The following is a 23703-nucleotide window of genomic DNA, read 5'->3' as shown; positions in this document are numbered from 1 at the left end:
GCTAACTACCCCTAAAGATAGAAATAGAAGCCTTACCTTGCCTCAGAGAAATTCCCCAAAGGAAAAGGCAGCCCCCCACAAATATTGACTGTGAGTTAAGAGGAAAGTCACAAACACAGGAATGAAACAGGTTTTAGCAAAGGAGGCCAGTCTTCACTAAATAGTCAGAGGATAGTAAAGGGAACTGTGCGGTCAGTACAAAAACCTACAAAAACCACGCAGAGTGTGCAAAAAAACCTCCACACCAACTCACGGTGTGAAGGTGCAACTCTGCACCCCCAGAGCTTCCAGCTAGCAAGGAAATATCATGATAGCAAGCTGGACTAGAACTTAGCAAGTACTAAGAAATATATTCAGAAAGCAATGAACAACAAATGAACTAGCAGGGACTTAGCTTCTGCTGAAGTAGACAGGTCATCAGAGAAATCCAAGAGAGATCTGAACCAGTGCTGAGACATTGACAGCTGGCATGAAGTAACGATCTGAGTGGAGTTAAATAGGGAAGCCAGCATAGCAATAAACGAGGGCAGCTGAGAAAGCCAAGCTCAAAGACCAGCAGTTCCACTCAAAGCCACCAGAGGGAGTCCAAGGACAGAACTCACCAAAGTGCCATTCATGACCACAGGAGGGAGCCCGAGAACGGAATTCACAACAGTCACCCTCTCCTTCCCATCATCACAATTACAGTGATATCCACACTCCCATGACGGTGATACCACTGAACAGATTAGTGAATCAGGCAGTGGAAAGCTCCTGATCCACTATTCAGCCTTCACTTCTGAGTCTAAGACTCCGTGCACTGCAGGCACAATGACGTCACTACATCACACCTGTAGTACGGAGCCTCAGTACTCACACCACACAGACCAGAGCAGCGCTCTGTGTTTTTTTCAAATATCAGGAATTGTGGGGGCATCATATTAAGAGAAGAGCTGTTGGGACTCTCATACTGAATGTGTGGCTGGTAGGGGCCATTATACTGGGGTTGTGGTGGACAGTAAATGCCTCCATACTGAGTGGGGTTTTTATTTTGTGTAGCAGGTTGTGGTGGCCATAATTAGAGATGAGCGAATATGTTCGGAAAACGATCGCCAAACATAAATTCTGCACAAATATGGTACATTCGGATTCATGATCGGTAACACGAGTATTTTTCTTAAGATTGAAAAAAGTCAGTAACATTCGGTAAAACACAAAATAAAAGCCGGCAATACATGTGCTGCGTTTAGCAAAATCACAGCCACCAATGTGGGAGACTGGGGTTCAAATCTTGGCTCTGCCCTGTGGGACATAATATACCAGTAGTGGTCCATAACACTATGGTGCCTACCTCAATAAACATGAGCGTGTCATGATCAAAGAGAGTCATGCCGGCTCAGACGTCGCCTGGATTAACAAGGTCCACGTCAGATGTCGTGGAACCTGGGCAATCTGATGATAATTGGGCTACTGGACAAAACCATACATGGACAATGCAAGAGAACCTGATCTGATTAAATGCTACTATAACAGCAGACCAAATGGGAGAAGATATATGAAGCATATGAGGAAACTCTGGATGGATACAAGACCTGCATGTCCACTAACTGATAAACTAGTCACCCAACGTTTCAATATCATAAAGACAAAGCTATTATCACAACTTGAGATGGATCAACTGCACCCCACATGAAGACTTGGAAGAACAGCATGTTCAACCCCCTGAAGATCCTGATCCAACACTGCAACTAGAGAGCACTGCGGCTGGTCTGAATCAGAGGATCTTAGAAAAACAAAATAACATCAATACCAGAGATCGACTACCAAGGCTCAGCAAAGAAACACCACCAGACAGTATGCTAGAGGATGCCAATAGACCAGTACTTGTATCAATACCTACCACCAACATAACTCAAACTAATAACCTGATCTATTCTACTGCCTCAGCAATCATAGAAACGCTTGGCTATACAACCAGCAAGAACAACAGAAATACGGAAAAGAAGACTGTATACAAAGATCAAGTTGCCCCAAAGGGAAGTCAGCCAACTATCAGAAATGCAGAAGTGTGTAAAGATCAAGAATAAGACCAAGCTGGACAAGTACAAAGGCCTAACCCCAACTGAAGAGACTGCTAAACAAAGGCTCACAGCACTTGTGGCAAGACTAGGGAGATACATTAGAGAAGCTGAGGCCAAGAAGAAATGCCCTGTTATCCAAAGAACCATCCAAAGTGTACTCTGTTATGATCCTAGTGGCAAGGATCGCAAATCTGACTAGCTAAGAAACTAAACCGACGACTAGCTCTGGGGAAGTGGTAACTGGATTGACCGCAACCTGATCCTATCCGCACACAACTATAGGTAGCCGTGGAACGTTACCTGGAAATCCTAGACATCTCTTCACGGCCTCAGAAACTGACTATTCCTAGAGAGAAAGTAAGTCCTCACTTGACTCAGAGAAATGACCCCAAAGATATAGAAAAGCCCCCCACAAATATTAACGGTGAGTTAAGGGGAAAGCACAAACGCAGAGATGAAATAGATTTAGCAAATGAGGCCCGCTAACACTAGATAGCAGAAAATAGGAAGGGAACTGTGCGGTCAATGGAAAACCCTATTCAAAATATCCACGCAGAGATTGCTCGAGCCCCCGCACCAACTAACGGTGCGGGGGAAGCAACTCCGTACCCCAGAGCTTACCAGCAGCAAGAAATCACATATTAGCAAGCTGGACTAAACTCATCATACACAGAAATCATATTGCAGACAGATGAGCAAAAATAATCAAACAGAACTTAGCTTCTCATGAAGAGACAGAAAACGAAGATAGTCAGGAGTAATCAGAATAGCACTGAATACATCGACAGCCGGCAACAAGTGGAGGTGAAGCAGAGCTAAAAAGGAACCTCCCTAGTGAATAACGAGGCAGCTGATCCAGCCACAGACCCGCAGGATAACAAACAAAGCCACCAGGGGGAGCCCAAAAACAAAACTCACACAATACCACCTGTGACCACAAGAGGGAGCCCGAAAACAGAGTTCACAACAGTACTCCCAACTACAGAGGAACAGCACAAAGGCAGCAACTCCACCAAGAAGGAAAGGAAAAAACACAACACCAGTGCATTATGGCTGCAATATCTGAGAATGAAACACAGCAACCACCTAGAGCAAGAACCAGTCACCATAACAAAAGCAGACATCCAACAGCAGAACAAGAACATGAAGAGCTGGACAGCACCTGGCCCAGACATGATCTTCACCTACTGGCTAAAGAAATTCACAGCGGTACATGAATGCATGGCAAAGGAGATGAACCAACTGCTAGAAGCAGGCCACCACCCAGCTTGGCTAACACATGGAAGAACAGTGCTGATCATGAAGAATCCTCACAAAGGAACAATTCCATCCAACTACCGCTCAATAACCTGCCTTACAACAAGATGGAAACTTCTATCAGGCATCATAGTCACCAAGCTACAGAACCATATGAACCAGTACATGAATCCAGCTCAGAAAGGCATTGGGACTGACACCAGAGGCTCTAAGCACCAGATACTAGTAGATAGAGCAGTCGCTCAAGAATCAAGATCCAGACAGACCAATCTCAGCACACCCTGGATTGACTACAGGAAAGCCTATGACTCAATGCCTCACACATGGATCTGTGAATGCTTGGATCTGTACAATGTCTACAGGAAATTAAGAACCTTCCTCAGAAACTCAATGGGGATGTGGAGAACAACATTGGAAGTCAACTCAAGACAACTAGCACAAGTGACCATCAAATGCGGTATATAACAAGGTGGTGCACTGTCCCCATTGCTGTTCTGCATAGACTTGACCTCCCTCAGTCAGATAATTACAGAGCCTAGCTATGGATACAAGTTCAAGAGTGGAAGCACCATCAGCCATCTCTTCTACATGGATGATATCAAGCTGTATACGAAAAATGAATGAGATATCAATTACTGATCCACCTAACAAGGATCTACATTGAAGTCATCGGGCTATCCTTCGAACTGGAGAAGTGGAGCCGGTTGGTAATAAAGAGAGACAAGTTAGTCAAAACTGATGGAGAGGAATTACCAGCAGGGCACATAGCAGATGTACCGACATGCTACAAGTACCTCGGCATCCCACAGGGATACGGTAACCATGATGAGGAGGCAAGGAAAGCAGCAACATCCAAATACTATCAAAGGTTAAGACAGGTCCTGAAGAGCCAGCTCAATGGTAAGAATAAAATCCGTGCCATCGATACATATGCCCTGCCAGTTATCAGATACCCTACTGGCATAGTGTGCTGGCCAAAAGAAGAGATGGAAGCTGCAGATGTGAGAACACGAAAGCTCACAATGCATGGAGGTCTCCACCCTAAGTCTAACACCCAAAGATTGTATACCAACAGAAAGGAGGGTTGTCGAGACTTGATAAGCATCCAAGCCACCATCACGGATGAAGCAAGGAGTATCCAGGAATACATCAGAAAAATGGCACCAAAAGATGAGATGCTGAGAGAAATCCTAAGGCAGCAACAACAACAGATCTGGAAGGAAGAACAGGAACATGAAGTGCCATGGTAAGACAAGCCGCTGCATGGGATGTTCCATCGACAGATAATAGAGGTGGCTGACATGGAGAAATCCTGCCAATGGCTGGAGAAAGCTGGACTCCGAGACAGCACAGAGGCACTAATCATAGAGGCACATGAGCAAGCACTAAGCATCAGATCCATAGATGCAGGAATATACCACACAAGACCCAAGGTGCAGACTATGCAAAGAAACCTCAGAAACGCATAGTGGCAGGATGCAAAATGCAAGCAGGAGCAGCGTATACTGAACGCCACAACTAAGTAGCTGAAGAGCCCGGCATTGCCCGGGCATAGTAACTAACTGTGGTTAGTTATAACAAATTATAATGATTATCCTCCATCCCATAGTCCAGGGCCCATATATTCAACACACATTCTCCATCCCATAGTCCAGTGCCTATATACCCATCGTACATAACCTCCATCCCATAATCCAGTGTCCATATACCCATCACACATCATCCATCCTATAATCCCGTGCCCATATACCCATCACACATCCTCCATACCATAGTTCCATGCAAACAGACCCCTCAAACATCCTCCATCACATAGTCCAGTGCCCATATACCCATCATACATATCCTCCATCCCATAGTCCAGTGTCCATATACCCATCATACACATCCTCCATCCCATAGTCCCATGCCCATATACCCATCATACACATCCTCCATCCCACAGTCGAGTGCCCATATACCCATCATACATATCCTCCATCCCATAGTCCCGTGCCCATATAGCAATCATACATCCTCCATCCCATAGTCCAGTGCCCATATACCCATCATACACATCCTCCATCCCATAGTCCCATGCCCATATACCGATCATACACATCCTCCATCCCACAGTCGAGTGCCCATATACCAATCACACATCCTCCATCCCATAGCCCAGTGCCCATATACCCATCACACGTTCTCCATCCCATAGTCCCGTGCCCATATACCCATCATACATATCCTCCATCCCATAGTCCAGTGCCCATATACCATCACACATCTTCCATCCCATAACCCCATGCCCATATACCCATCACACATCCTCCATCCCATAGTCCAGTGCCCATATACCCATCATACATATCCTCCATCCCATAGTCCAGTGCCCATATACCCATCACACATCCTCCATCCCATAGTCCTGTGCCCATATACCCATCACACATCCTCCATCCCATAGTCCCGTGTCCATATATCCATCATACATATCCTCCATCCCATAGTCCAGTGCCCATATACCCATCATACACATCCTCCATCCCACAGTCGAGTGCCCATATACCCATCACACATCCTCCATCCCATAGCCCAGTGCCCATATACCCATCACACATTCTCCATCCCATAGTCCCGTGCCCATATACCCATCATACATATCCTCCATCCCATAGTCCAGTGCCCATATACCATCACACATCTTCCATCCCATAACCCCATGCCCATATACCCATCACACATCCTCCATCCCATAGTCCAGTGCCCATATACCCATCACACATCCTCCATCCCATAGTCCAGTGCCCATATACCCATCATACATATCCTCCATCCCATAGTCCAGTGCCCATATACCCATCACACATCCTCCATCCCATAGTCCTGTGCCCATATACCCATCACACATCCTCCATCCCATAGTCCCGTGTCCGTATATCCATCATACATATCCTCCTTCCCATAGTCCTGTGCCCATATACCCATCACATATCCTCCATCCCATAGTCCTGTGCCCATATACCCATCACACATCCTCCATCCCATAGTCCCGTGCCCATATACCCATCACACATCCTCCATCCTATAGTCCCGTGCCCATATACCCATCACACATCCTCCATCCCATAGTACAGTGCCCATATACCCATCACACATCCTCCATCCCATAGTCCTGTGCCCATATACCCATCACACATCCTCCATCCCATAGTCCCGTGCCCATATACCCATCACACATCCTCCATCCCATAGTCCCGAGCCCATATACCCATCACACATCCTCCATCCCATAGTCCAGTGCCCATATACCCATCACACATCCTCCATCCCATAGTCCCATGCCCATATACCCATCACACATCCTCCATCCCATAGTCCCGTGCCCATATACCCATCACACATCCTCCATCCCATAGTCCCATGCCCATATACCCATCACACATCCTCCATCCCATAGTCCCGTGCCCATATACCCATCAAACATCCTCCATCCCATTGTCCCGTGCCCATATACCCATCACACATCCTCCATCCCATAGTCCAGTGCCCATATACCCATCACACATCCTCCATCCCATAGTCCCGTGCCCATACACCCATCACACATCCTCCATCCCATAGTCCCGTGCCCATATACCCATCACACATCCTCCATCCCATAGTCCAGTGCCCATATACCCATCACACATCCTCCATCCCATAGTCCCGTGCCCATACACCCATCACACATCCTCCATCCCATAGTCCCGTGCCCATATACCCATCACACATCCTCCATCCCATAGTCCCGAGCTGGGTGGCGCTGAGCAGGGAGTTCCTGGAGATGTGCTGTTATGTAACCTGGCAGTGCGGCTCTGTGTGCGGCCGCTGATGATGGGATTTTCTACGCCGGTAACAATAGAGCGCGGCAGTAAGAGAGGAGGGGGATTCATTTCTGTCATGTGCTCTCTGCTCCTTTCTGGGGGGCAGACAATGGCTGGAGCTTATGTTCCCAGGGATGCGAGATTTCTCCCACCCGGTCAGTGTCTGCTGAGGTGTTGTGGAGTGGGAAAACTGCTGCTCATAGCAACCAATCACAGCTCAGCTTCTTTTATACAGCTCTGGTGAAATGAAAGATGCTTAGTGATTGGTTGCTATGTGGAATGGGCGTGGCTTGACACACACACACACACACACACACACACACACACACACACACACACACACACACACACATACATACATACATACATACATACATACATACATACAATCCTCAGAAGAAGAAATAATAAGGGCACTCACCGGTCTTCAGTAAAAACATTCCTTTATTGTCAACGATACATCCAGAGTATGGTTATGGCCGGGGGAGAGCCGAAGCTCATGTGAGCAGTGGAGGACGACGGCCGTTTCGCGCTTATCCTGCGCTTCTACGGGTCGATTTGTGTTCAGAACCGACGGCGGATATAGTGCGCCGGCCGCGCACACCCCGCCTCTCAATCCCTCCCACAAACCAGAAAATACAAAAAGCACATATTAAAAACAATTTAAAAACAACAACAAACAGGTCAATGGAGTACATATGAAATGCGAGGCATACTTCGCTCCTGGGACAAACATCTTAAGCAAAATCAAATAAACCGCTCTACAGACAGCCAACCATATTCATATACGGGATAAGGTATTCCCGCGCCACCTACAGGAATATGGACATATCGACTCTGTCATTGAAGCCAAGCGGACCCATTGCATTACTGCGCAGGATCCACCTGGCCTCACACCTCAAGAGCAGATTGTCCAAATCTCCTCCTTGGACCGGCAGAACAACCCTTTCAATGCCAGCAAAGGTAAGGCACTCTGTTCTACCTCCATGCCTCTCTTTCATGTGTGTAATGAAACGCGGGACACCTTTTCCCGAAATTACGGACCTACAGTGCTCACGGAAACGGACATACATCGGCCGGATGGTTTTACCGATGTAGAATCGTCTACAGGGACAGAAAACAATATACACAACATGATCCGTCTTACAGGTGATAAAGTCGTTAACCACATGCGACACAGCACCTATTCGGAGAAGACGGTCCGTAAGATGCTGCTGACAACACGAACAATGTCCACACCTAAAGTTCCCCTTAGGGGACACCCCTTTTAACCAATTAGTGCTGGGTTTTACCACACGGTTTCTCACCAATCTGTCCCTCAATCTAGCACTTCTCCTATTGGCTATCAAGGGGCCTCTAGCTGCTACTTCAGACAACTCTTTATCTCTTTCCAACAGGTGCCAGTTCTTTTTTATTGCCAGCCTAATTTGCTGGTCCATATTGCCATATTTAAAACAAAAATTGAACCTTTTATTAGTCTCCTGTCTCTGGCGGATAATAACTAATAACACCGAGGAGGGGTTCTCTCGCCAGGCTGATGAGATGAGAATGAGGTTCAGAAGCAGGGGATACCCAGAGAAAATGTTAAATTTGGCTTTGGATAAAGTTACAAATGAAAGGACAACAGAAGTGGTGAAGAAACCGCCCCGCCAGAGACAGGAGACTAATAAAAGGTTCAATTTTTGTTTTAAATATGGCAATATGGACCAGCAAATTAGGCGTGCTGGTGTCAGCAGTAATTGTATTATTACACAGGATTCTTATGATGTTACATCGGCTCATCTTCTCATTCAGGTCTCTACAATATCGGATCCTCTCAGTGAAGATCTTCTACAGAAGACAATTTACCTGATTTACCCATCAAAGATGGATATGGACAGAGACAAGATGGCGGAGAGGATATTACACCTCACCCTAGAGATCCTCTTCCGGCTTACTGGAGAGGTGAGAGATTCTGATGACGTCACATTACATCATTCTTATCTATGGGAATAACAGATGGACAGAACTGGAGAGGTGAGGACTCTGGAAATGTCTGTATGAGATTTATTAATGTGTCTCTCCATTACCAGGATTACACGGTGGTGAAGAAGACCTCTGGTGATCGCTGTCAGGACCCTGTGTCTGAGGGATGGGGAAGACCCCTGAGCCCAATAACGGGGCCTCCACCTCACCTCCTGATACGTGAGGACATCAATGACCAGAAGATCCTAGAACTCATCTACAAGATGATTGAGCTGCTGACTGGAGAGGTGACACTGCTGGGAATGCTGGGACATTTTACAGTAACACTATGAAGGGTGTTATGGACCTGGTGGTTAGGAGCGCCCGGAATGACCTGATGAGCAAACCAGTAATCGGGACAAGCTCTGGGGAGTGGAAACTCTGCTGACCGCAAGCCCTAATCCTATCAGACACACACTAGAAATAGCCGTGGAGCGTACCTAACTCTCCCTAGACACCTCTTCACAGCCTAAGAGCTAACTACCCCAAAAGATGGAAATACAGCCTAACCTTGCCTCAGAGAAATTCCCCAAAGGTAAAGGCAGCCCCCCACATATATTAACTGTGAGTTAAGAGGAAAGTCACAAACACAGGAATGAAACAGGTTTCAGCAAAGGAGGCCAGACTTCACTAAATAGTCAGAGAATAGAACAGGGAGCTATGCGGTCAGCACAAAAAACTACAAAAGCCACGCAGAGTATGCAAAAAGGCCCCCACACCGACTCACGGTGTGGAGGTGCAACTCTGCACCCCCAGAGCTACCAGCTAGCAAGGGAATATCATGAAAGCAAGCTGGACTAGAAATAGCAGTACTAAGAAATATATTCAGGAAGCAGTAACAACAAAATAAGCTAGCAAGGACTTAGCTTCTGCTGGAGTAGACAGGTCCTCAGAGAAGTCCAAGAGAGATCTGAACCAGTAACAAGACATTGACAACTGGCATGAGGTAACAATCTGAGTGGAGTTAAATAGGAAGCCAGCATAGCAATAAACGAGGTCAGCTGATAACTCCAAACTCAGTGGCCAGCAGTTCCGCTTGAAGCCACCAGAGGGAGTCCAAGAGCAGAATTAACCAAAGTACCATTCATGACCACAGGAGGGAGTCCGAGAACAGAATTCACAACAGAAGGGATTGGGGGATGACGGTATCATTCTATGTGTCAGGTTCCTATAAGGTGTCAGGATGTCGCTGTCTATTTCTCCATGGAGGAGTGGGAGTATTTAGAAGGACACAGAGATCTGTACAAGAACGTCATCATGGAGGTTCCCCAGCCCCTCACATCTCCAGGTAATAGACAGGACTAAATACACACGGCCTATAATTATCTGTATGTAAAGAATGAATTCACTCCCTGTATGTGTTTCCTCCAGATCTATCCAGTAAGAGGACAACACCAGAGAGATGTCCCCGTCCTCTTCTTCCACAAGACTGCAAGCAAGAAGATCCCAATGCTCCTCAGGATCATCAGGTAGATGGAGAGAAGGTGTCAGCAGATCTCCCCTATGATGTGTAGACGTCGGTGAAGGTCTTGTGCTCAGTCTTGTTTTATCCACCAGTATTATATGTTTTATACTTGTGTAATGAGAACGGTGGAGGTGGCAGGATTAGAGCCGATCATAGATGTGACGTGTCCATCTGTCTGTGACTTTTATAATATTTGTTTCAGGGTGAAGATCTGACCCATATTAATACTACAAAGACATATGTGAGGGGGGATGAGTGGTGTAAAGAGGAGATTCCCACATATGACTACCCAGGTGAGTAGTGACCACTAAATGCAGAGAAGTCACAGATTCTTCTCATCACCGGCTGTGGCTGCTTTATCGGTGGTGTAGTCCGGCCGTATTACCATGATCACCATTTTGCCTCTAGACCACAACATTCTCCTCCACCCAAAACTGTCCAAGACTTTGGGCATTGAAAGCCATTTTCTATAGAACTTACAACCTGGTAGATCCACCTACCCCCTGGGTTTAGGAGATGCTGTTACCTGCCCAGATCTGTGAACTATAAAGCCAAATGACCGTGTACGTAGAATGTGCTGACAAGATAGAAAATCACCTGAAGAAAAATATTATGATGGTCCTGTAAGAGAAAGTGGAGGGTAATGATGCTGTTGGCTTCCTAGAACCCTGAGATCTTATCGGATGAATCTCCCTTCTCTCCCTTCTGTGCTGCTGAATGTGATCATATGGTCCCGACAAGACCAGGTCCAGTCTTTCTGGCCAAACATCACTTTTATGATGGACAACATTAAATGTGCAGTGAGGCCAAGTGTGAATTTCTGGACAATAACAGAGTTTCCCTTTATTCTAACTTTTCAATTTGTATTAAAACCGACTAACTTCAAGGAGGATTGTGATAATCTACATAAACCCATCACACCGGTGCCATGATATATCTCTGAGCTGTGCGTGGCTGATGGCTGTAATATACATTTATTCCCGCCTGCAGGAGATGTGTTGGCTCCAGCCCTGGTTTCATGGATTCACTCCACCTCATAAATTACATTGTTTTTGATCCTAAGAAATTCAGATTACTGCACAATCTCTCCTGAAATTGGGAGCAATATTATTTCCTCTAATCTTCTGGGCAGAATTCATAGTAGCTCCAATGGTCCACCATAAATGAATGCAACTCTGGTTTACTGTTGTGTAATCTGTATTTGTAGTTTTCAGTTAATGAGATTCTCGTGCTCTGGGGCGGGGCTGTGGGTGGCCTGTGGGCGGAGCTGTGGGTGGCCTGTGGGCGGGGCTTTATGTGGTGCTCTGATTATATTCATCTGTATTGGCTTATCACAGGTTGCTGATCCCTCACTGACCTGCCCCCCATTTTTACATAATGCGTATAATAGTGTTGATATTATTGTTGATAATGCCTATAATATTGTGACTATTGTGAGGCTTAGAAAAAAAGAATTACATCCAGCAAATCTACACCATCGGCGCCTGTCCACTAGCATCTCTCTCTTACTTATAGATGCTACTGCGCAGGCGCCGCCATCGACCTTATGACCTGTTATAAGCCAATACAGATGAATATGTAATCAGAACACCACATAAAGCCCCGCCCACAGCTCCGCCCCAGAGCACAAGAATTTTATTACCTGAAAGCTACAAATACAGATTAAACAACAACCACAAGACGGATTTCATCACCAGGTATCGGTGTAATCAGTATAACGGCACCGACCTGACAGTGTCTGTAGTCACTGAGCACAATCCTGCTGACAGGTTCCCTTTAAGACATCTCCGCTCTGCACTATTATACACAGTTCTCTTTAAATGTGTAATATTTCTTCTTGAAACTCATCTGACAGAAAATATTGGACCTTACGATAGCTTAGATTGTGAAGTCACCGAGCCCCGTGCTCTAATTACCCCAGAGAGGTTTCACCACTAGCTCCTCATTTATTACTGATGGAGACTGTTCAGTTTGAGCATTTCAGTAGATGTTATTGTCTATAGTCACAGTTCTTGATTACAGTAGTTATTCTGTCCCTGGGGCCTGTGGCTGCAAATATGGCTCTGTGAGATGCTGAATCTCTTCACCCTACTTACAATTGTCGACGTTCGCAGATAGCTTAACTCAGCTGCCGGCACACATGTTATGAAGAATCCAGAAGAGACATTGATTTCTTTAAGAATCCTTGTTGAATGCATAAACAGCAGCAGCAGGTAAAAAATACTTTCCTTGAGACAAGCTGAAAGCACATAAAATGCGTGCGTGTCCAGCCTCCCGTGACGTCACGGCTTGTGATTGGTCGCGTCGCCCATGTGACCGCGACGCGACCAATCACAAGCCAGAATGTAATTTTAAAATCCTGAAGGACCTGAAATTACGTCACGGCTTGCTGTGATTGGTCGCGTCGCGGCCACATGGGCGGCACGCGACCAATCACAAGCCGGGACTTCACGTAAGGAAGTAAACGCGCGAATTTTAAGCAAACAACGCTGCCGGTTCCCTCGGTGAGGTGAGTATAGCAATATTTTTTATTTTAATTCTTTCTTTTACACATTAATATGGATCCCAGGGCCTGAAGGAGAGTTTCCTCTCCTTCAGACCCTGGGAACTATCAGGGATACCGTCTGATACTTGAGTCCCATTGACTTGTATTGGTATCGGGTATCGGTATCGGATTGGATCCGATACTTTGCCGGTATCGGCCGATACTTTCCGATACCGATACTTTCAAGTATCGGACGGTATCGCTCAACACTAATTTTGATCCAAGCATGGCCCACTTATTTTGGATATTGGATGGCAGCTTTGAAACTATTGGGGTTACTCCATGAGCAGTGTCCAGGTAGCTGAGGCCAGGCAGGTACGGGTCTGCTTTGGTCAGCTGAAGCTCTAACAGAAGGTCGCTGAGCTCTTAGAACCTTGTACTGTCCTTACTAGATACCTTTGGAAATTCCTCTAGTCACTTGAACAGGGCTTTTTCTATGGCCTCAGGACTGCCGTAGCTTCTTTCTAGCCTGTTCCATGCAGCGGTGAGACCTGCGATAGGATTACTGATGTAGGCGGATTTAAGTCTCTTGACCCAATCTGTGGATTGTGGGTGAAGTGTCATGAATCCCCAATGGCTAGGGATAGCACAGGATAAGCAAAGTAATAATAAATATCGGACGAGCTCTAGGGTGATGGAACCTGGGCTGACCGCTGCCCTACGCCTGACAAACGCAACTAGAGATAGCCAGGGAGCGTGCCTACGTTGGTTCTAGACGCCACGCACCAGCCTAAGAGCTAACTAGTACTGCAGAGAAAACAAAGACCTCACTTGCCTCCAAAGGAATTAACCCCAAAGGTATAGTTGCCCCCCACATGTATTGACGGTGAAATGAGAGGAAGGCACACACATAGAGATGATGTATATAGTTTTAGCAAATAGAGGCCCGCTGAAAACTAGAAAGCAGAATGACACAAAAGGGGACTGAGCGGTCAGCAAAAAACCCTAATCAAAAAAAAAAACATCCTGAGATTACAAGAACCCATGTGCCAACTCATGGCACATGGGGAGAACCTCAGTCCACTAGAGCAACCAGCTAACAAAGAGACATTCTAAGCAAGCTGGACAAAAAAACCAAACAACTGAAAATCAGCACTTAGCTTATCCTGAAAGATCTGGGAGCAGGTAGGCAGGAACCAAACAGAGCACATCTGAACACATTGGTAGCCGGCAAGGGAAATGACAGAAAGGCCAGGTAAAATAGGAAACACCCAGCCTCTGATGGACAGATGGAAACCAAAGGCCGCAACCCACCAAAGTCACCCAGTACCAGCAGTAACCACCAGAGGGAGCCCGCAAACAGAATCCACAACAGTACCCCCCCCCCTTGAGGAGGGGTCACCGAACCCTCACGAGAACCCCCAGGGCGATCAGGGTGAGCTCTATGGAAGGCGCGGACCAAATCAGTCGCATGAACATCGGAGGCGACCACCCAGGAATTGTCCTCCTGACTATAACCCTTCCACTTAACCAAATACTGGAGTTTGCGTCTGGAAACATGAGAATCCAAGATCTTTTCAACAACATACTCCAATTCTCCCTCCACCAGCACCGGAGCAGGAGGCTCGACCGAAGGAACAACAGGCACCTCATACCTCCGCAACAACGACCGATGGAACACATTATGAATAGCGAACGATGCTGGGAGATCCAAACGGAAAGATACAGGGTTAAGAATCTCCGAGATCCTATAAGGACCGATGAACCGAGGCTTGAACTTAGGAGAAGAGACCTTCATAGGGACAAAACGAGAAGACAACCACACCAAGTCCCCAACAAGAAGTCGGGGACCCACGCGGCGACGGCGATTAGCAAACTGCTGAGTCTTCTCCTGAGATAACTTCAAATTGTCCACCACCTGATTCCAAATGTGATGTAGCCTGTCCACCACCACGTCCACTCCAGGACAATCCGAAGACTCCACCTGACCAGAGGAAAAACGAGGATGAAACCCCGAATTACAAAAAAAAGGAGAGACCAACGTGGCCGAACTAGCCCGATTATTAAGAGCAAATTCGGCCAGTGGCAAAAAAGCAACCCAGTCATCCTGATCAGCAGAAACAAAACACCTCAAATAAGTTTCCAAGGTCTGATTAGTTCGCTCCGTCTGGCCATTTGTCTGAGGATGGAATGCAGACGAGAAAGACAAATCAATGCCCATCTTGGCACAAAACGTCCGCCAAAATCTAGACACAAACTGGGATCCCCTGTCAGAAACGATATTCTCCGAAATCCCATGCAAACGAACCACGTTCTGAAAAAACAAAGGAACCAACTCAGAGGAGGAGGGCAACTTAGGCAAGGGCACCAAATGAACCATCTTAGAAAAGCGGTCACACACAACCCAGATAACGGACATTTTCTGTGAAACCGGGAGATCAGAAATAAAATCCATGGAAATGTGCGTCCAAGGCCTCCTCGGGATGGGCAAGGATAACAACAACCCACTAGCCCGTGAACAGCAAGGCTTAGCTCGAGCACACACTTCACAAGACTGCACAAAGGTACGCACATCCCTAGACAAGGAAGGCCACCAAAAAGACCTGGCCACCAAGTCTCTTGTACCAAATATTCCAGGATGACCAGCCAACACAGAAGAATGGACCTCGGAGATGACTCTACTGGTCCAATCATCCGGAACAAACAGTCTTTCTGGTGGACAACGATCCGGTTTATCCACCTGAAACTCCTGCAATGCGCGTCGCAAGTCTGGGGATACAGCGGACAATATTACCCCATCCCTAAGGATACCAGCAGGCCCAGTGTCTCCAGGAGAGTCAGGCACAAAACTCCTGGAAAGAGCATCTGCCTTCACATTCTTTGAACCTGGCAGGTATGAAACCACGAAATTGAAACGAGAAAAAAATAACGACCAACGAGCCTGTCTAGGATTCAAACGCCTGGCAGACTCAAGGTAAATGAGATTCTTGTGATCAGTCAAGACCACCACGCGATGTTTAGCACCCTCAAGCCAATGACGCCACTCCTCAAATGCCCACTTCATGGCCAAAAGCTCCCGATTACCCACATCATAATTGCGCTCGGCGGGCGAGAATTTTCTAGAGAAGAAAGCACATGGCTTCATCACCGAGCCATTAGAACTTCTCTGTGACAAAACCGCCCCCGCTCCAATCTCGGAAGCATCAACCTCCACCTGAAAAGGAAGTGAAACATCTGGTTGACACAACACAGGAGCAGAAGAAAACCGGCGCTTAAGTTCCCGAAAGGCCTCCACGGCCGCAGGAGACCAATCAGCAACATCAGCACCCTTTTTAGTCAAATCAGTCAAAGGTTTAACAATACTGGAAAAATTAGCAATGAACCGACGATAAAAATTAGCAAACCCCAAGAACTTCTGAAGGCTCTTAACAGATGTAGGTTGTGTCCAGTCACAAATAGCCTGAACCTTAACGGGATCCATCTCAATAGTAGAAGGAGAAAAAATGTACCCCAAAAAAGAAATCTTCTGGACTCCGAAGAGACACTTTGAGCCCTTCACAAACAGAGAATTGGCCCGCAAAACCTGAAACACCCTCCTGACCTGTAGAACATGAGACTCCCAGTCATCAGAAAACACCAATATATCATCCAAATACACAATCATAAACTTATCCAGATATTCACGGAAAATATTGTGCATAAAGGACTGAAAGACTGACGGAGCATTGGAGAGTCCAAAAGGCATTACCAAATACTCAAAATGGCCCTCAGGCGTATTAAATGCGGTTTTCCACTCATCACCCTGTTTTATCCGCACCAGATTATACGCACCACGAAGATCTATTTTAGTGAACCACCTAGCCCCCTTAATGCGAGCAAACAAATCAGTAAATAATGGCAATGGATACTGGTATTTGACTGTAATCTTATTCAGAAGGCGATAATCTATACAAGGCCTCAGGGAACCATCTTTTTTTGCCACGAAAAAAAAACCTGCTCCCAGAGGGGACGAAGATGGACGAATATGTCCCTTTTCCAAGGACTCCTTAATATAATTCCGCATAGCAGTATGCTCTGGCAGTGACAGATTAAATAAACGACCCTTAGGGAACTTACTGCCAGGAATCAATTCTATAGCACAGTCACACTCTCTATGAGGAGGGAGCGAATTGAGCTTAGGCTCCTCAAAAACATCTCTATAATCTGACAAAAACGCAGGGATCTCTGAAGGAGTGGATGAAGCGATAGAAATCGGAGGTGCATCATTATGAACCCCCTGACATCCCCAACTTAGCACAGACATTGTTTTCCAGTCCAGGACAGGATTATGAGTTTGTAACCATGGCAGACCAAGCACTAGTACATCATGTAAATTATACAGTACAAGGAAGCGAATCACCTCCTGATGAACGGGAGTCATGCGCATGGTCACTTGTGTCCAATACTGCGGTTTATTCATAGCCAATGGTGTAGAGTCAATTCCCTTCAGAGGAATAGGAACTTCCAGAGGCTCTAGACTAAAACCGCAGCGTTTAGCAAATGACCAATCCATAAGACTCAGGGCAGCGCCTGAATCCACATAGGCATCGACGGAAATGGAAGACAGTGAAAAAATCAGAGTCACAGACAAAATGAACTTAGACTGCAGAGTATCAATGGCAAAAGATTTATCAACCCTTTTTGTGCGTTTAGAGCATGCTGATATAACATGAGCTGAATCACCACAATAAAAACACAAACCATTTTTCCGCCTATAATTTTGCCGTTCACTTCTGGACTGAATTCTATCACATTGCATAGTCTCAGGTGCCTGTTCAGAAGACACCGCCAACTGGTGCACGGGTTTGCGCTCCCGTAAACGCTGATCAATCTGAATGGCCATAGCCATAGACTCATTCAGACCTGTAGGCGCAGGGAACCCCACCATAATATCCTTAATGGCCTCAGAAAGACCATTTCTGAAGTTTGCAGCCAGGGCGCACTCATTCCACTGAGTAAGCACCGACCATTTCCGAAATTTCTGACAATATATTTCCGCTTCATCATGCCCCTGAGAGAGGGCTAATAAAGCCTTTTCAGCCTGAATCTCTAGGTTAGGTTCCTCATAGAGCAATCCCAATGCCAGAAAAAACGCATCCACACTGAGCAATGCAGGATCCCCTGGTGCCAATGCAAATGCCCAATTCTGAGGGTCGCCCCGTAGGAACGATATAACAATCTTGACCTGTTGAGCAGGGTCTCCAGAGGAGCGAGATTTCAAAGAGAGAAACAATTTACAATTGTTCCTGAAATTCAGGAAGGTAAGAAGCAGCTAGACAGCAATTAAGGGCTAGGCAGCAAAACTCTGAAGGAAAAAAAAAAAAAAAAAAAAAATTTTCCTTGAACACTTCTTTTTCTCCTGCTTCAGCCCAAACAATTAACACTTTGTGGGCCGGCTATACTGTCATGAATCCCCAATGGCAAGGGATAGCACAGGATAAGCAAAGTAATAATAAATATCGGACGAGCTCTAGGGTGATGGAACCTGGGCTGACCGCTGCCCTACGCCTGACAAACGCAACTAGAGATAGCCAGGGAGCGTGCCTACGTTGGTTCTAGACGCCACGCACCAGCCTAAGAGCTAACTAGTACTGCAGAGAAAACAAAGACCTCACTTGCCTCCAGAGGAATTAACCCCAAAGGTATAGTTGCCCCCCACATGTATTGACGGTGAAATGAGAGGAAGGCACACACATAGAGATGATGTATATAGTTTTAGCAAATAGAGGCCCGCTGAAAACTAGAAAGCAGAATGACACAAAAGGGGACTGAGCGGTCAGCAAAAAACCCTAATCAAAAAAAAAAACCATCCTGAGATTACAAGAACCCATGTGCCAACTCATGGCACATGGGGAGAACCTCAGTCCACTAGAGCAACCAGCTAACAAAGAGACATTCTAAGCAAGCTGGACAAAAAACCAAACAACTGAAAATCAGCACTTAGCTTATCCTGAAAGATCTGGGAGCAGGTAGGCAGGAACCAAACAGAGCACATCTGAACACATTGGTAGCCGGCAAGGGAAATGACAGAAAGGCCAGGTAAAATAGGAAACACCCAGCCTCTGATGGACAGATGGAAACCAAAGGCCGCAACCCACCAAAGTCACCCAGTACCAGCAGTAACCACCAGAGGGAGCCCGCAAACAGAATCCACAACAGTGAAGCCACCTGATTAGCAGGTCTGGCTCTTCAGTGGCGGTAATGCTGAGGTCACGGATTGTGGTTTTAAAGGTACACTTCCAACCCCTGAAGTTCTCAGGTTTATTGTCAAACTTTGTAAGACTGGTCTTAGTTATATCACAAAGAAGCCAGTCATATCGGCATTCTCCAATTTTGGAAGGACTGTTGCTGGCTGGGTAGCATTGTTCATACAGTCTGTGCTTTGACCTGGGAATGCAGGAAGATATGGGGCAGCGTAGGTTAACTGGCTTAATGAGCTTAGTTTCTGCCACACATTGGACTGGATTTGTGTGACTGACCGCAATGTGGTGACTTGTCTGCATATTGGCCTGCACGTATGTTTCTGTGTATAAGGTTTGGTGAGGTGCAGGTTTCCAGTACATTGCGGTGTACAGAGGAGGATCAGGATGCAGGGTTGGCAGCGTATTGTACTGACCTTGGGTGCAGGATGCAGGTAAACACTTGTGTCCTGTTGTCTCAGGGGAGCATCTGTGCTGTCGGGAAGGATTGCAGGAGCAGGGGGAGCGCTGTATTGGCTTTGTACATAGTCTCTAGTACGCTTAAGAGGGTCTTCAGTATCAAAATCACTTAAACTGACACTGTCTCTTTGGCTCCCACTGACGGCTTGTTCCAGGACCTTTAACCTTGCCATGGCTACGGCGTGTTCACATTCCTTCTCTAGGGCCTCTGTTTCTGCCATTCTTTTCTTCTCTAGGGCCTCTATTTCTGCATTTCTTTTTAACTCTAGGGCTTCTATTTCTGCATTTCTGTGTACTGCTTCAGCTGCCTCTATTTCCATCTCAGTTTTCTTTTGAGCGAAGGCAGCTTGTATTTTAGTGGCCTCAGCTTCTGCACGTGCTCTTACGAGCTATTTGCTGAGGGTTGAAGATTTTGCAGAGAGTGACTTAGATGATCGCTTTGACTGTCTGGCTGAGCCGGAAATACAAGATGACATCTCGACAATTAGCGCAATTCTTGCCTCTGTCTTGGCTTTTATATCGCGCACCATGCTTTCTCTCTCAGAGTTAAGTTGTTGGAAAGTTTGCAGCTCTTTGCAGGGAACTGACGGGTTAAGTCTCTGAAAAATGGGGGTGCACTGATCTGCAATTTCTGCATACAGTTGATAATCTGAACACAGCTGTGCAAGGATTCCCTCTGGTGGTCGTTCGAGAGAAGCAGGCTGAGACAGGCTGTCTATGAGTTTTTGCCATTGCTCTGCTATGGCACGGAGAAGATCATGTTTACTGGATTCTAGATTCTCCCTTACTTTCCTTGTGGGCTTTGTGGGACGTCTAGCCTTCTCACTAGATGGTGGATCATGTTCTATGCACTCTTCCTCTAACAATGGGTCTGGCAGAGACCATGTAGTCATTCCTTCAGCCATCCTGATTCACAGGGAGAATGTGAGCTGTATAGTCTCTCATATGCTGAGAGGGGATGCTCTGCAGGAAGTTCTGTAGCTTTATAGAAGCTGTTGGTGGCTTTACAGATGAATCTGGTAAGTCTTTTTTACTATTCTTACCATAGGGAATGTGGCTGCAAATATAGCTCTGTGAGATGCTGAATCTCTTCACCTTATACCGTATTTTTCGGACTATAAGACGCACCGGACGATAAGACGCACCCCAAATTTTCATAATAAAAATAAGGAAAAAAAAAAATGTTTCAAATGGGGGTACGTCTTACAGTCCGAATTCAGCTTACCAGTGAAGGGCTCGCCACAGGTGGAGAAGTGGTCACAGGGGCCTTTTCGGTGGTCCAGGCTGGTGCGTTGGCCTCCAGGAAATCCCATCCCAGGCTGGTGCTCTGTGCTTGGGCAGGGGTGGAGGCTCTGTGTCCGGGGCAGGGGCTGGGCTCCGGGGCACAGGCTGGGCTCTGGGGCACAAGCTGTGCTGCGGGCAGTGGCTGGGCTCTGGGGCACAGGCTGGGCTCTGGGGCACAGGCTGGGCTCTGGGGGCACAGGCTGGGCTCTGGGGGCACAGGCTGGGCTCTGGGGGCACAGGCTGGGCTCTGGGGGCACAGGCTGGGCTCTGGGGCACAGGCTGGGCTCTGGGGGCACAGGCTGGGCTCTGGGGGCACAGGCTGGGCTCTGGGGCACAGGCTGTGCTGCCGGCAATGGCTGGGCTCTGGGGCACAGGCTGTGCTGCGGGGCACAGGCTGGGCTCTGGGGCACAGGCTGTGCTGCCGGCAATAGCTGGGCTCTGGGGCACAGGCTGTGCTGCGGGACACAGGCTGGGCTCTGGGGCACAAGCTGTGCGGCGGGCAGTGGCTGGGCTCTGGGGCACAGGCTGGGCTCTGGGGCACAGGCTGTGCTGCGGGGCACAGGCTGGGCTCTGGGGCACAAGCTGTGCTGCGGGCAGTGGCTGGGCTCTGGGGCACAGGCTGGGCTCTGGGGCACAGGCTGGGCTCTGGGGGCACAGGCTGGGCTCTGGGGGCACAGGCTGGGCTCTGGGGGCACAGGCTGGGCTCTGGGGGCACAGGCTGGGCTCTGGGGGCACAGCGGCTCTCTGGGCTCAGTGGGGGCTCCGACGGAATATACTTACAAATTATGCGGCAGCAGCAGCGGCGGCGGTCCCGATGCAGCCATGCTGGTGCAGCTGTGGCTGTGCTGCGGGCAGGGACTGTGCTGCAGGCAGGGGCTGTGCTGTGGGGCTGTGGCAGCGGCTCTCTAGGCTCAGTGGGGGCTCCGACGGCATTTCTTCAAAGCCCGGAGGCCCCCCGCTCATCCGGCATGTTGCGGTGGCCTCCGAGAACATGGGCGCCAGGAAAATGGCCGCCGGGCCAGCGCACACTAAGATTCAGATCTTGTTGCCGAGACCTCGCCCCGAGATCTCGGGAGACGAGATCTCGTTGACGAGATTTGAATCTGAGCGTGCGCCAGCCCGGCGGCCATTTTCCTGGCGCCTATGTTCTCGGAGGCCACCACAACATGTCGGATGAGCGGGGGGCCTCCGGGCTTTGAAGAAAGGCCATCGGAGCCCCCACTGAGCCTAGAGAGCCGCTGCCACAGCCCCACAGCCCCACAGCACAGCCCCTGCCTGCAGCACAGTCCCTGCCCGCAGCATAGCCACAGCTGCACCAGCATGGCTGCATCGGGACCGCCGCCGCTGCTGCTGCCGCATAATTTGTAAGTATATTCCGACTACAAGACGCACCCCCATTTTCCCCTTACATTTTTGGGGAAAAAGTGCGTCTTGTAGTCCGAAAAATACGGTAATTGGCGGCGGTCGCAGATAGCTTAACTCAGCTGCCGGCACACATGTTATGAAGAATCCAGAAGAGACTTTGATTTCTTTAACAATCCTTGTTAAATGCATAAACAGCAGCAGCAGGTAAAAAAGACTTTCTTGAGACAAGCTGAAAGCACATGTGCCTCTAATGAAGCCAAGATGGAGACTGAGACACAGGGAGAAGAAGAAGGAAGTGACATGACACCCAGCAGAGGGAGACAGAAGGGACAAACTTGATGGAAAGGGAGGATTTCAGCTATGCAAAACACAGGAACACATAGAAACAATGAACAATATGAGAACTGCAATACAGCATGTAAAATGTAGAGGACAGTCTGTAAAATGTCTCATTCATGGGACATAACAGTAGTGTCCAGAATCCTCTGATTTATCCTCTTCCCGCAGTTTTGTGTTCTTAATCCGGCTCCATTTTTACAATCTGACGTGTGTCACTTTATGTGGTGATAACTTTGGAATTATTCACAAAGGATAATAGAAAACAAATGGATCTTACAAATTATTTTCCCACTTCTCACAATACCCTACATACGATTGTACACTACTCTCTGGGCACATGGCAGTGTTCAGAAGGGAAGGAGCGCCATTTAGCTGTTTGAATGCAGATCTAGCTGGAATAGTTTGCAGACACAATGTATTGGGAGCACTGTTCATGGTCAACCAGCAGCTAAAAAGATCTCCACCATGAACATGCTTGGCACTATCTTCTCTGCTCTCCATATCCCAAGGATTGCCTTGCTCATCGCCCTTTAACACCATTACATGGATCTGGACTTACACTGGGACCCCTAGGCTTGGACCATGGTGTTACCTGCCATTCTGTGGTATTAGAGGGCAAGAAGAATAGTCAGGTAGCTGGGTCAGAACCAGAAGGACAGAATACAGAATCAGAAGACACAAGAGTAGTCAGTATATGGGCCACGGTCACAACAGGAAACAAATACACAAGCCGCAAGCTGAGCACAGAGGACTGAACCAGAGGAGAACAACGCTGTTTCCGGCAGATTCCAGCCTTGTGCTTTGAGCTTTAGTAGGGTGTGGTACTTTCCAATTGGCTGAAGTAGGGAGCAGATTACTCCAGCTGGACAGCAGGAACAGATCCCAGATGAGATTGGACACA

General features: G+C 47.5%; 1 protein-coding gene across 1 annotated transcript in view; it reads left to right on the top strand.

Annotated features, from left to right (window-relative positions):
- The window catches only part of LOC143769387 (gastrula zinc finger protein XlCGF66.1-like), a 58994-nt gene that overhangs the window by 24124 nt on the left and 11167 nt on the right, over nucleotides 1–23703 (top strand). Inside the window, exons 2-6 of the mRNA XM_077257859.1 lie at nucleotides 8957–9106; nucleotides 9235–9414; nucleotides 10331–10454; nucleotides 10538–10635; nucleotides 10834–10924. Of these exons, the coding sequence (XP_077113974.1) occupies nucleotides 9029–9106; nucleotides 9235–9414; nucleotides 10331–10454; nucleotides 10538–10635; nucleotides 10834–10924 (571 nt within the window). The 5' untranslated portion in view covers nucleotides 8957–9028. The remainder of the gene's footprint in view (nucleotides 1–8956; nucleotides 9107–9234; nucleotides 9415–10330; nucleotides 10455–10537; nucleotides 10636–10833; nucleotides 10925–23703) is intronic.

This window comes from Ranitomeya variabilis, chromosome 4 (genome assembly GCF_051348905.1).
Source record: "Ranitomeya variabilis isolate aRanVar5 chromosome 4, aRanVar5.hap1, whole genome shotgun sequence".
In the NCBI taxonomy this organism is placed as follows: Eukaryota; Metazoa; Chordata; class Amphibia; order Anura; family Dendrobatidae; genus Ranitomeya; species Ranitomeya variabilis.
The sequence above is the reverse complement of the archived record's forward strand: the minus strand, read 5'-3'. Positions and strand labels throughout refer to the sequence as shown.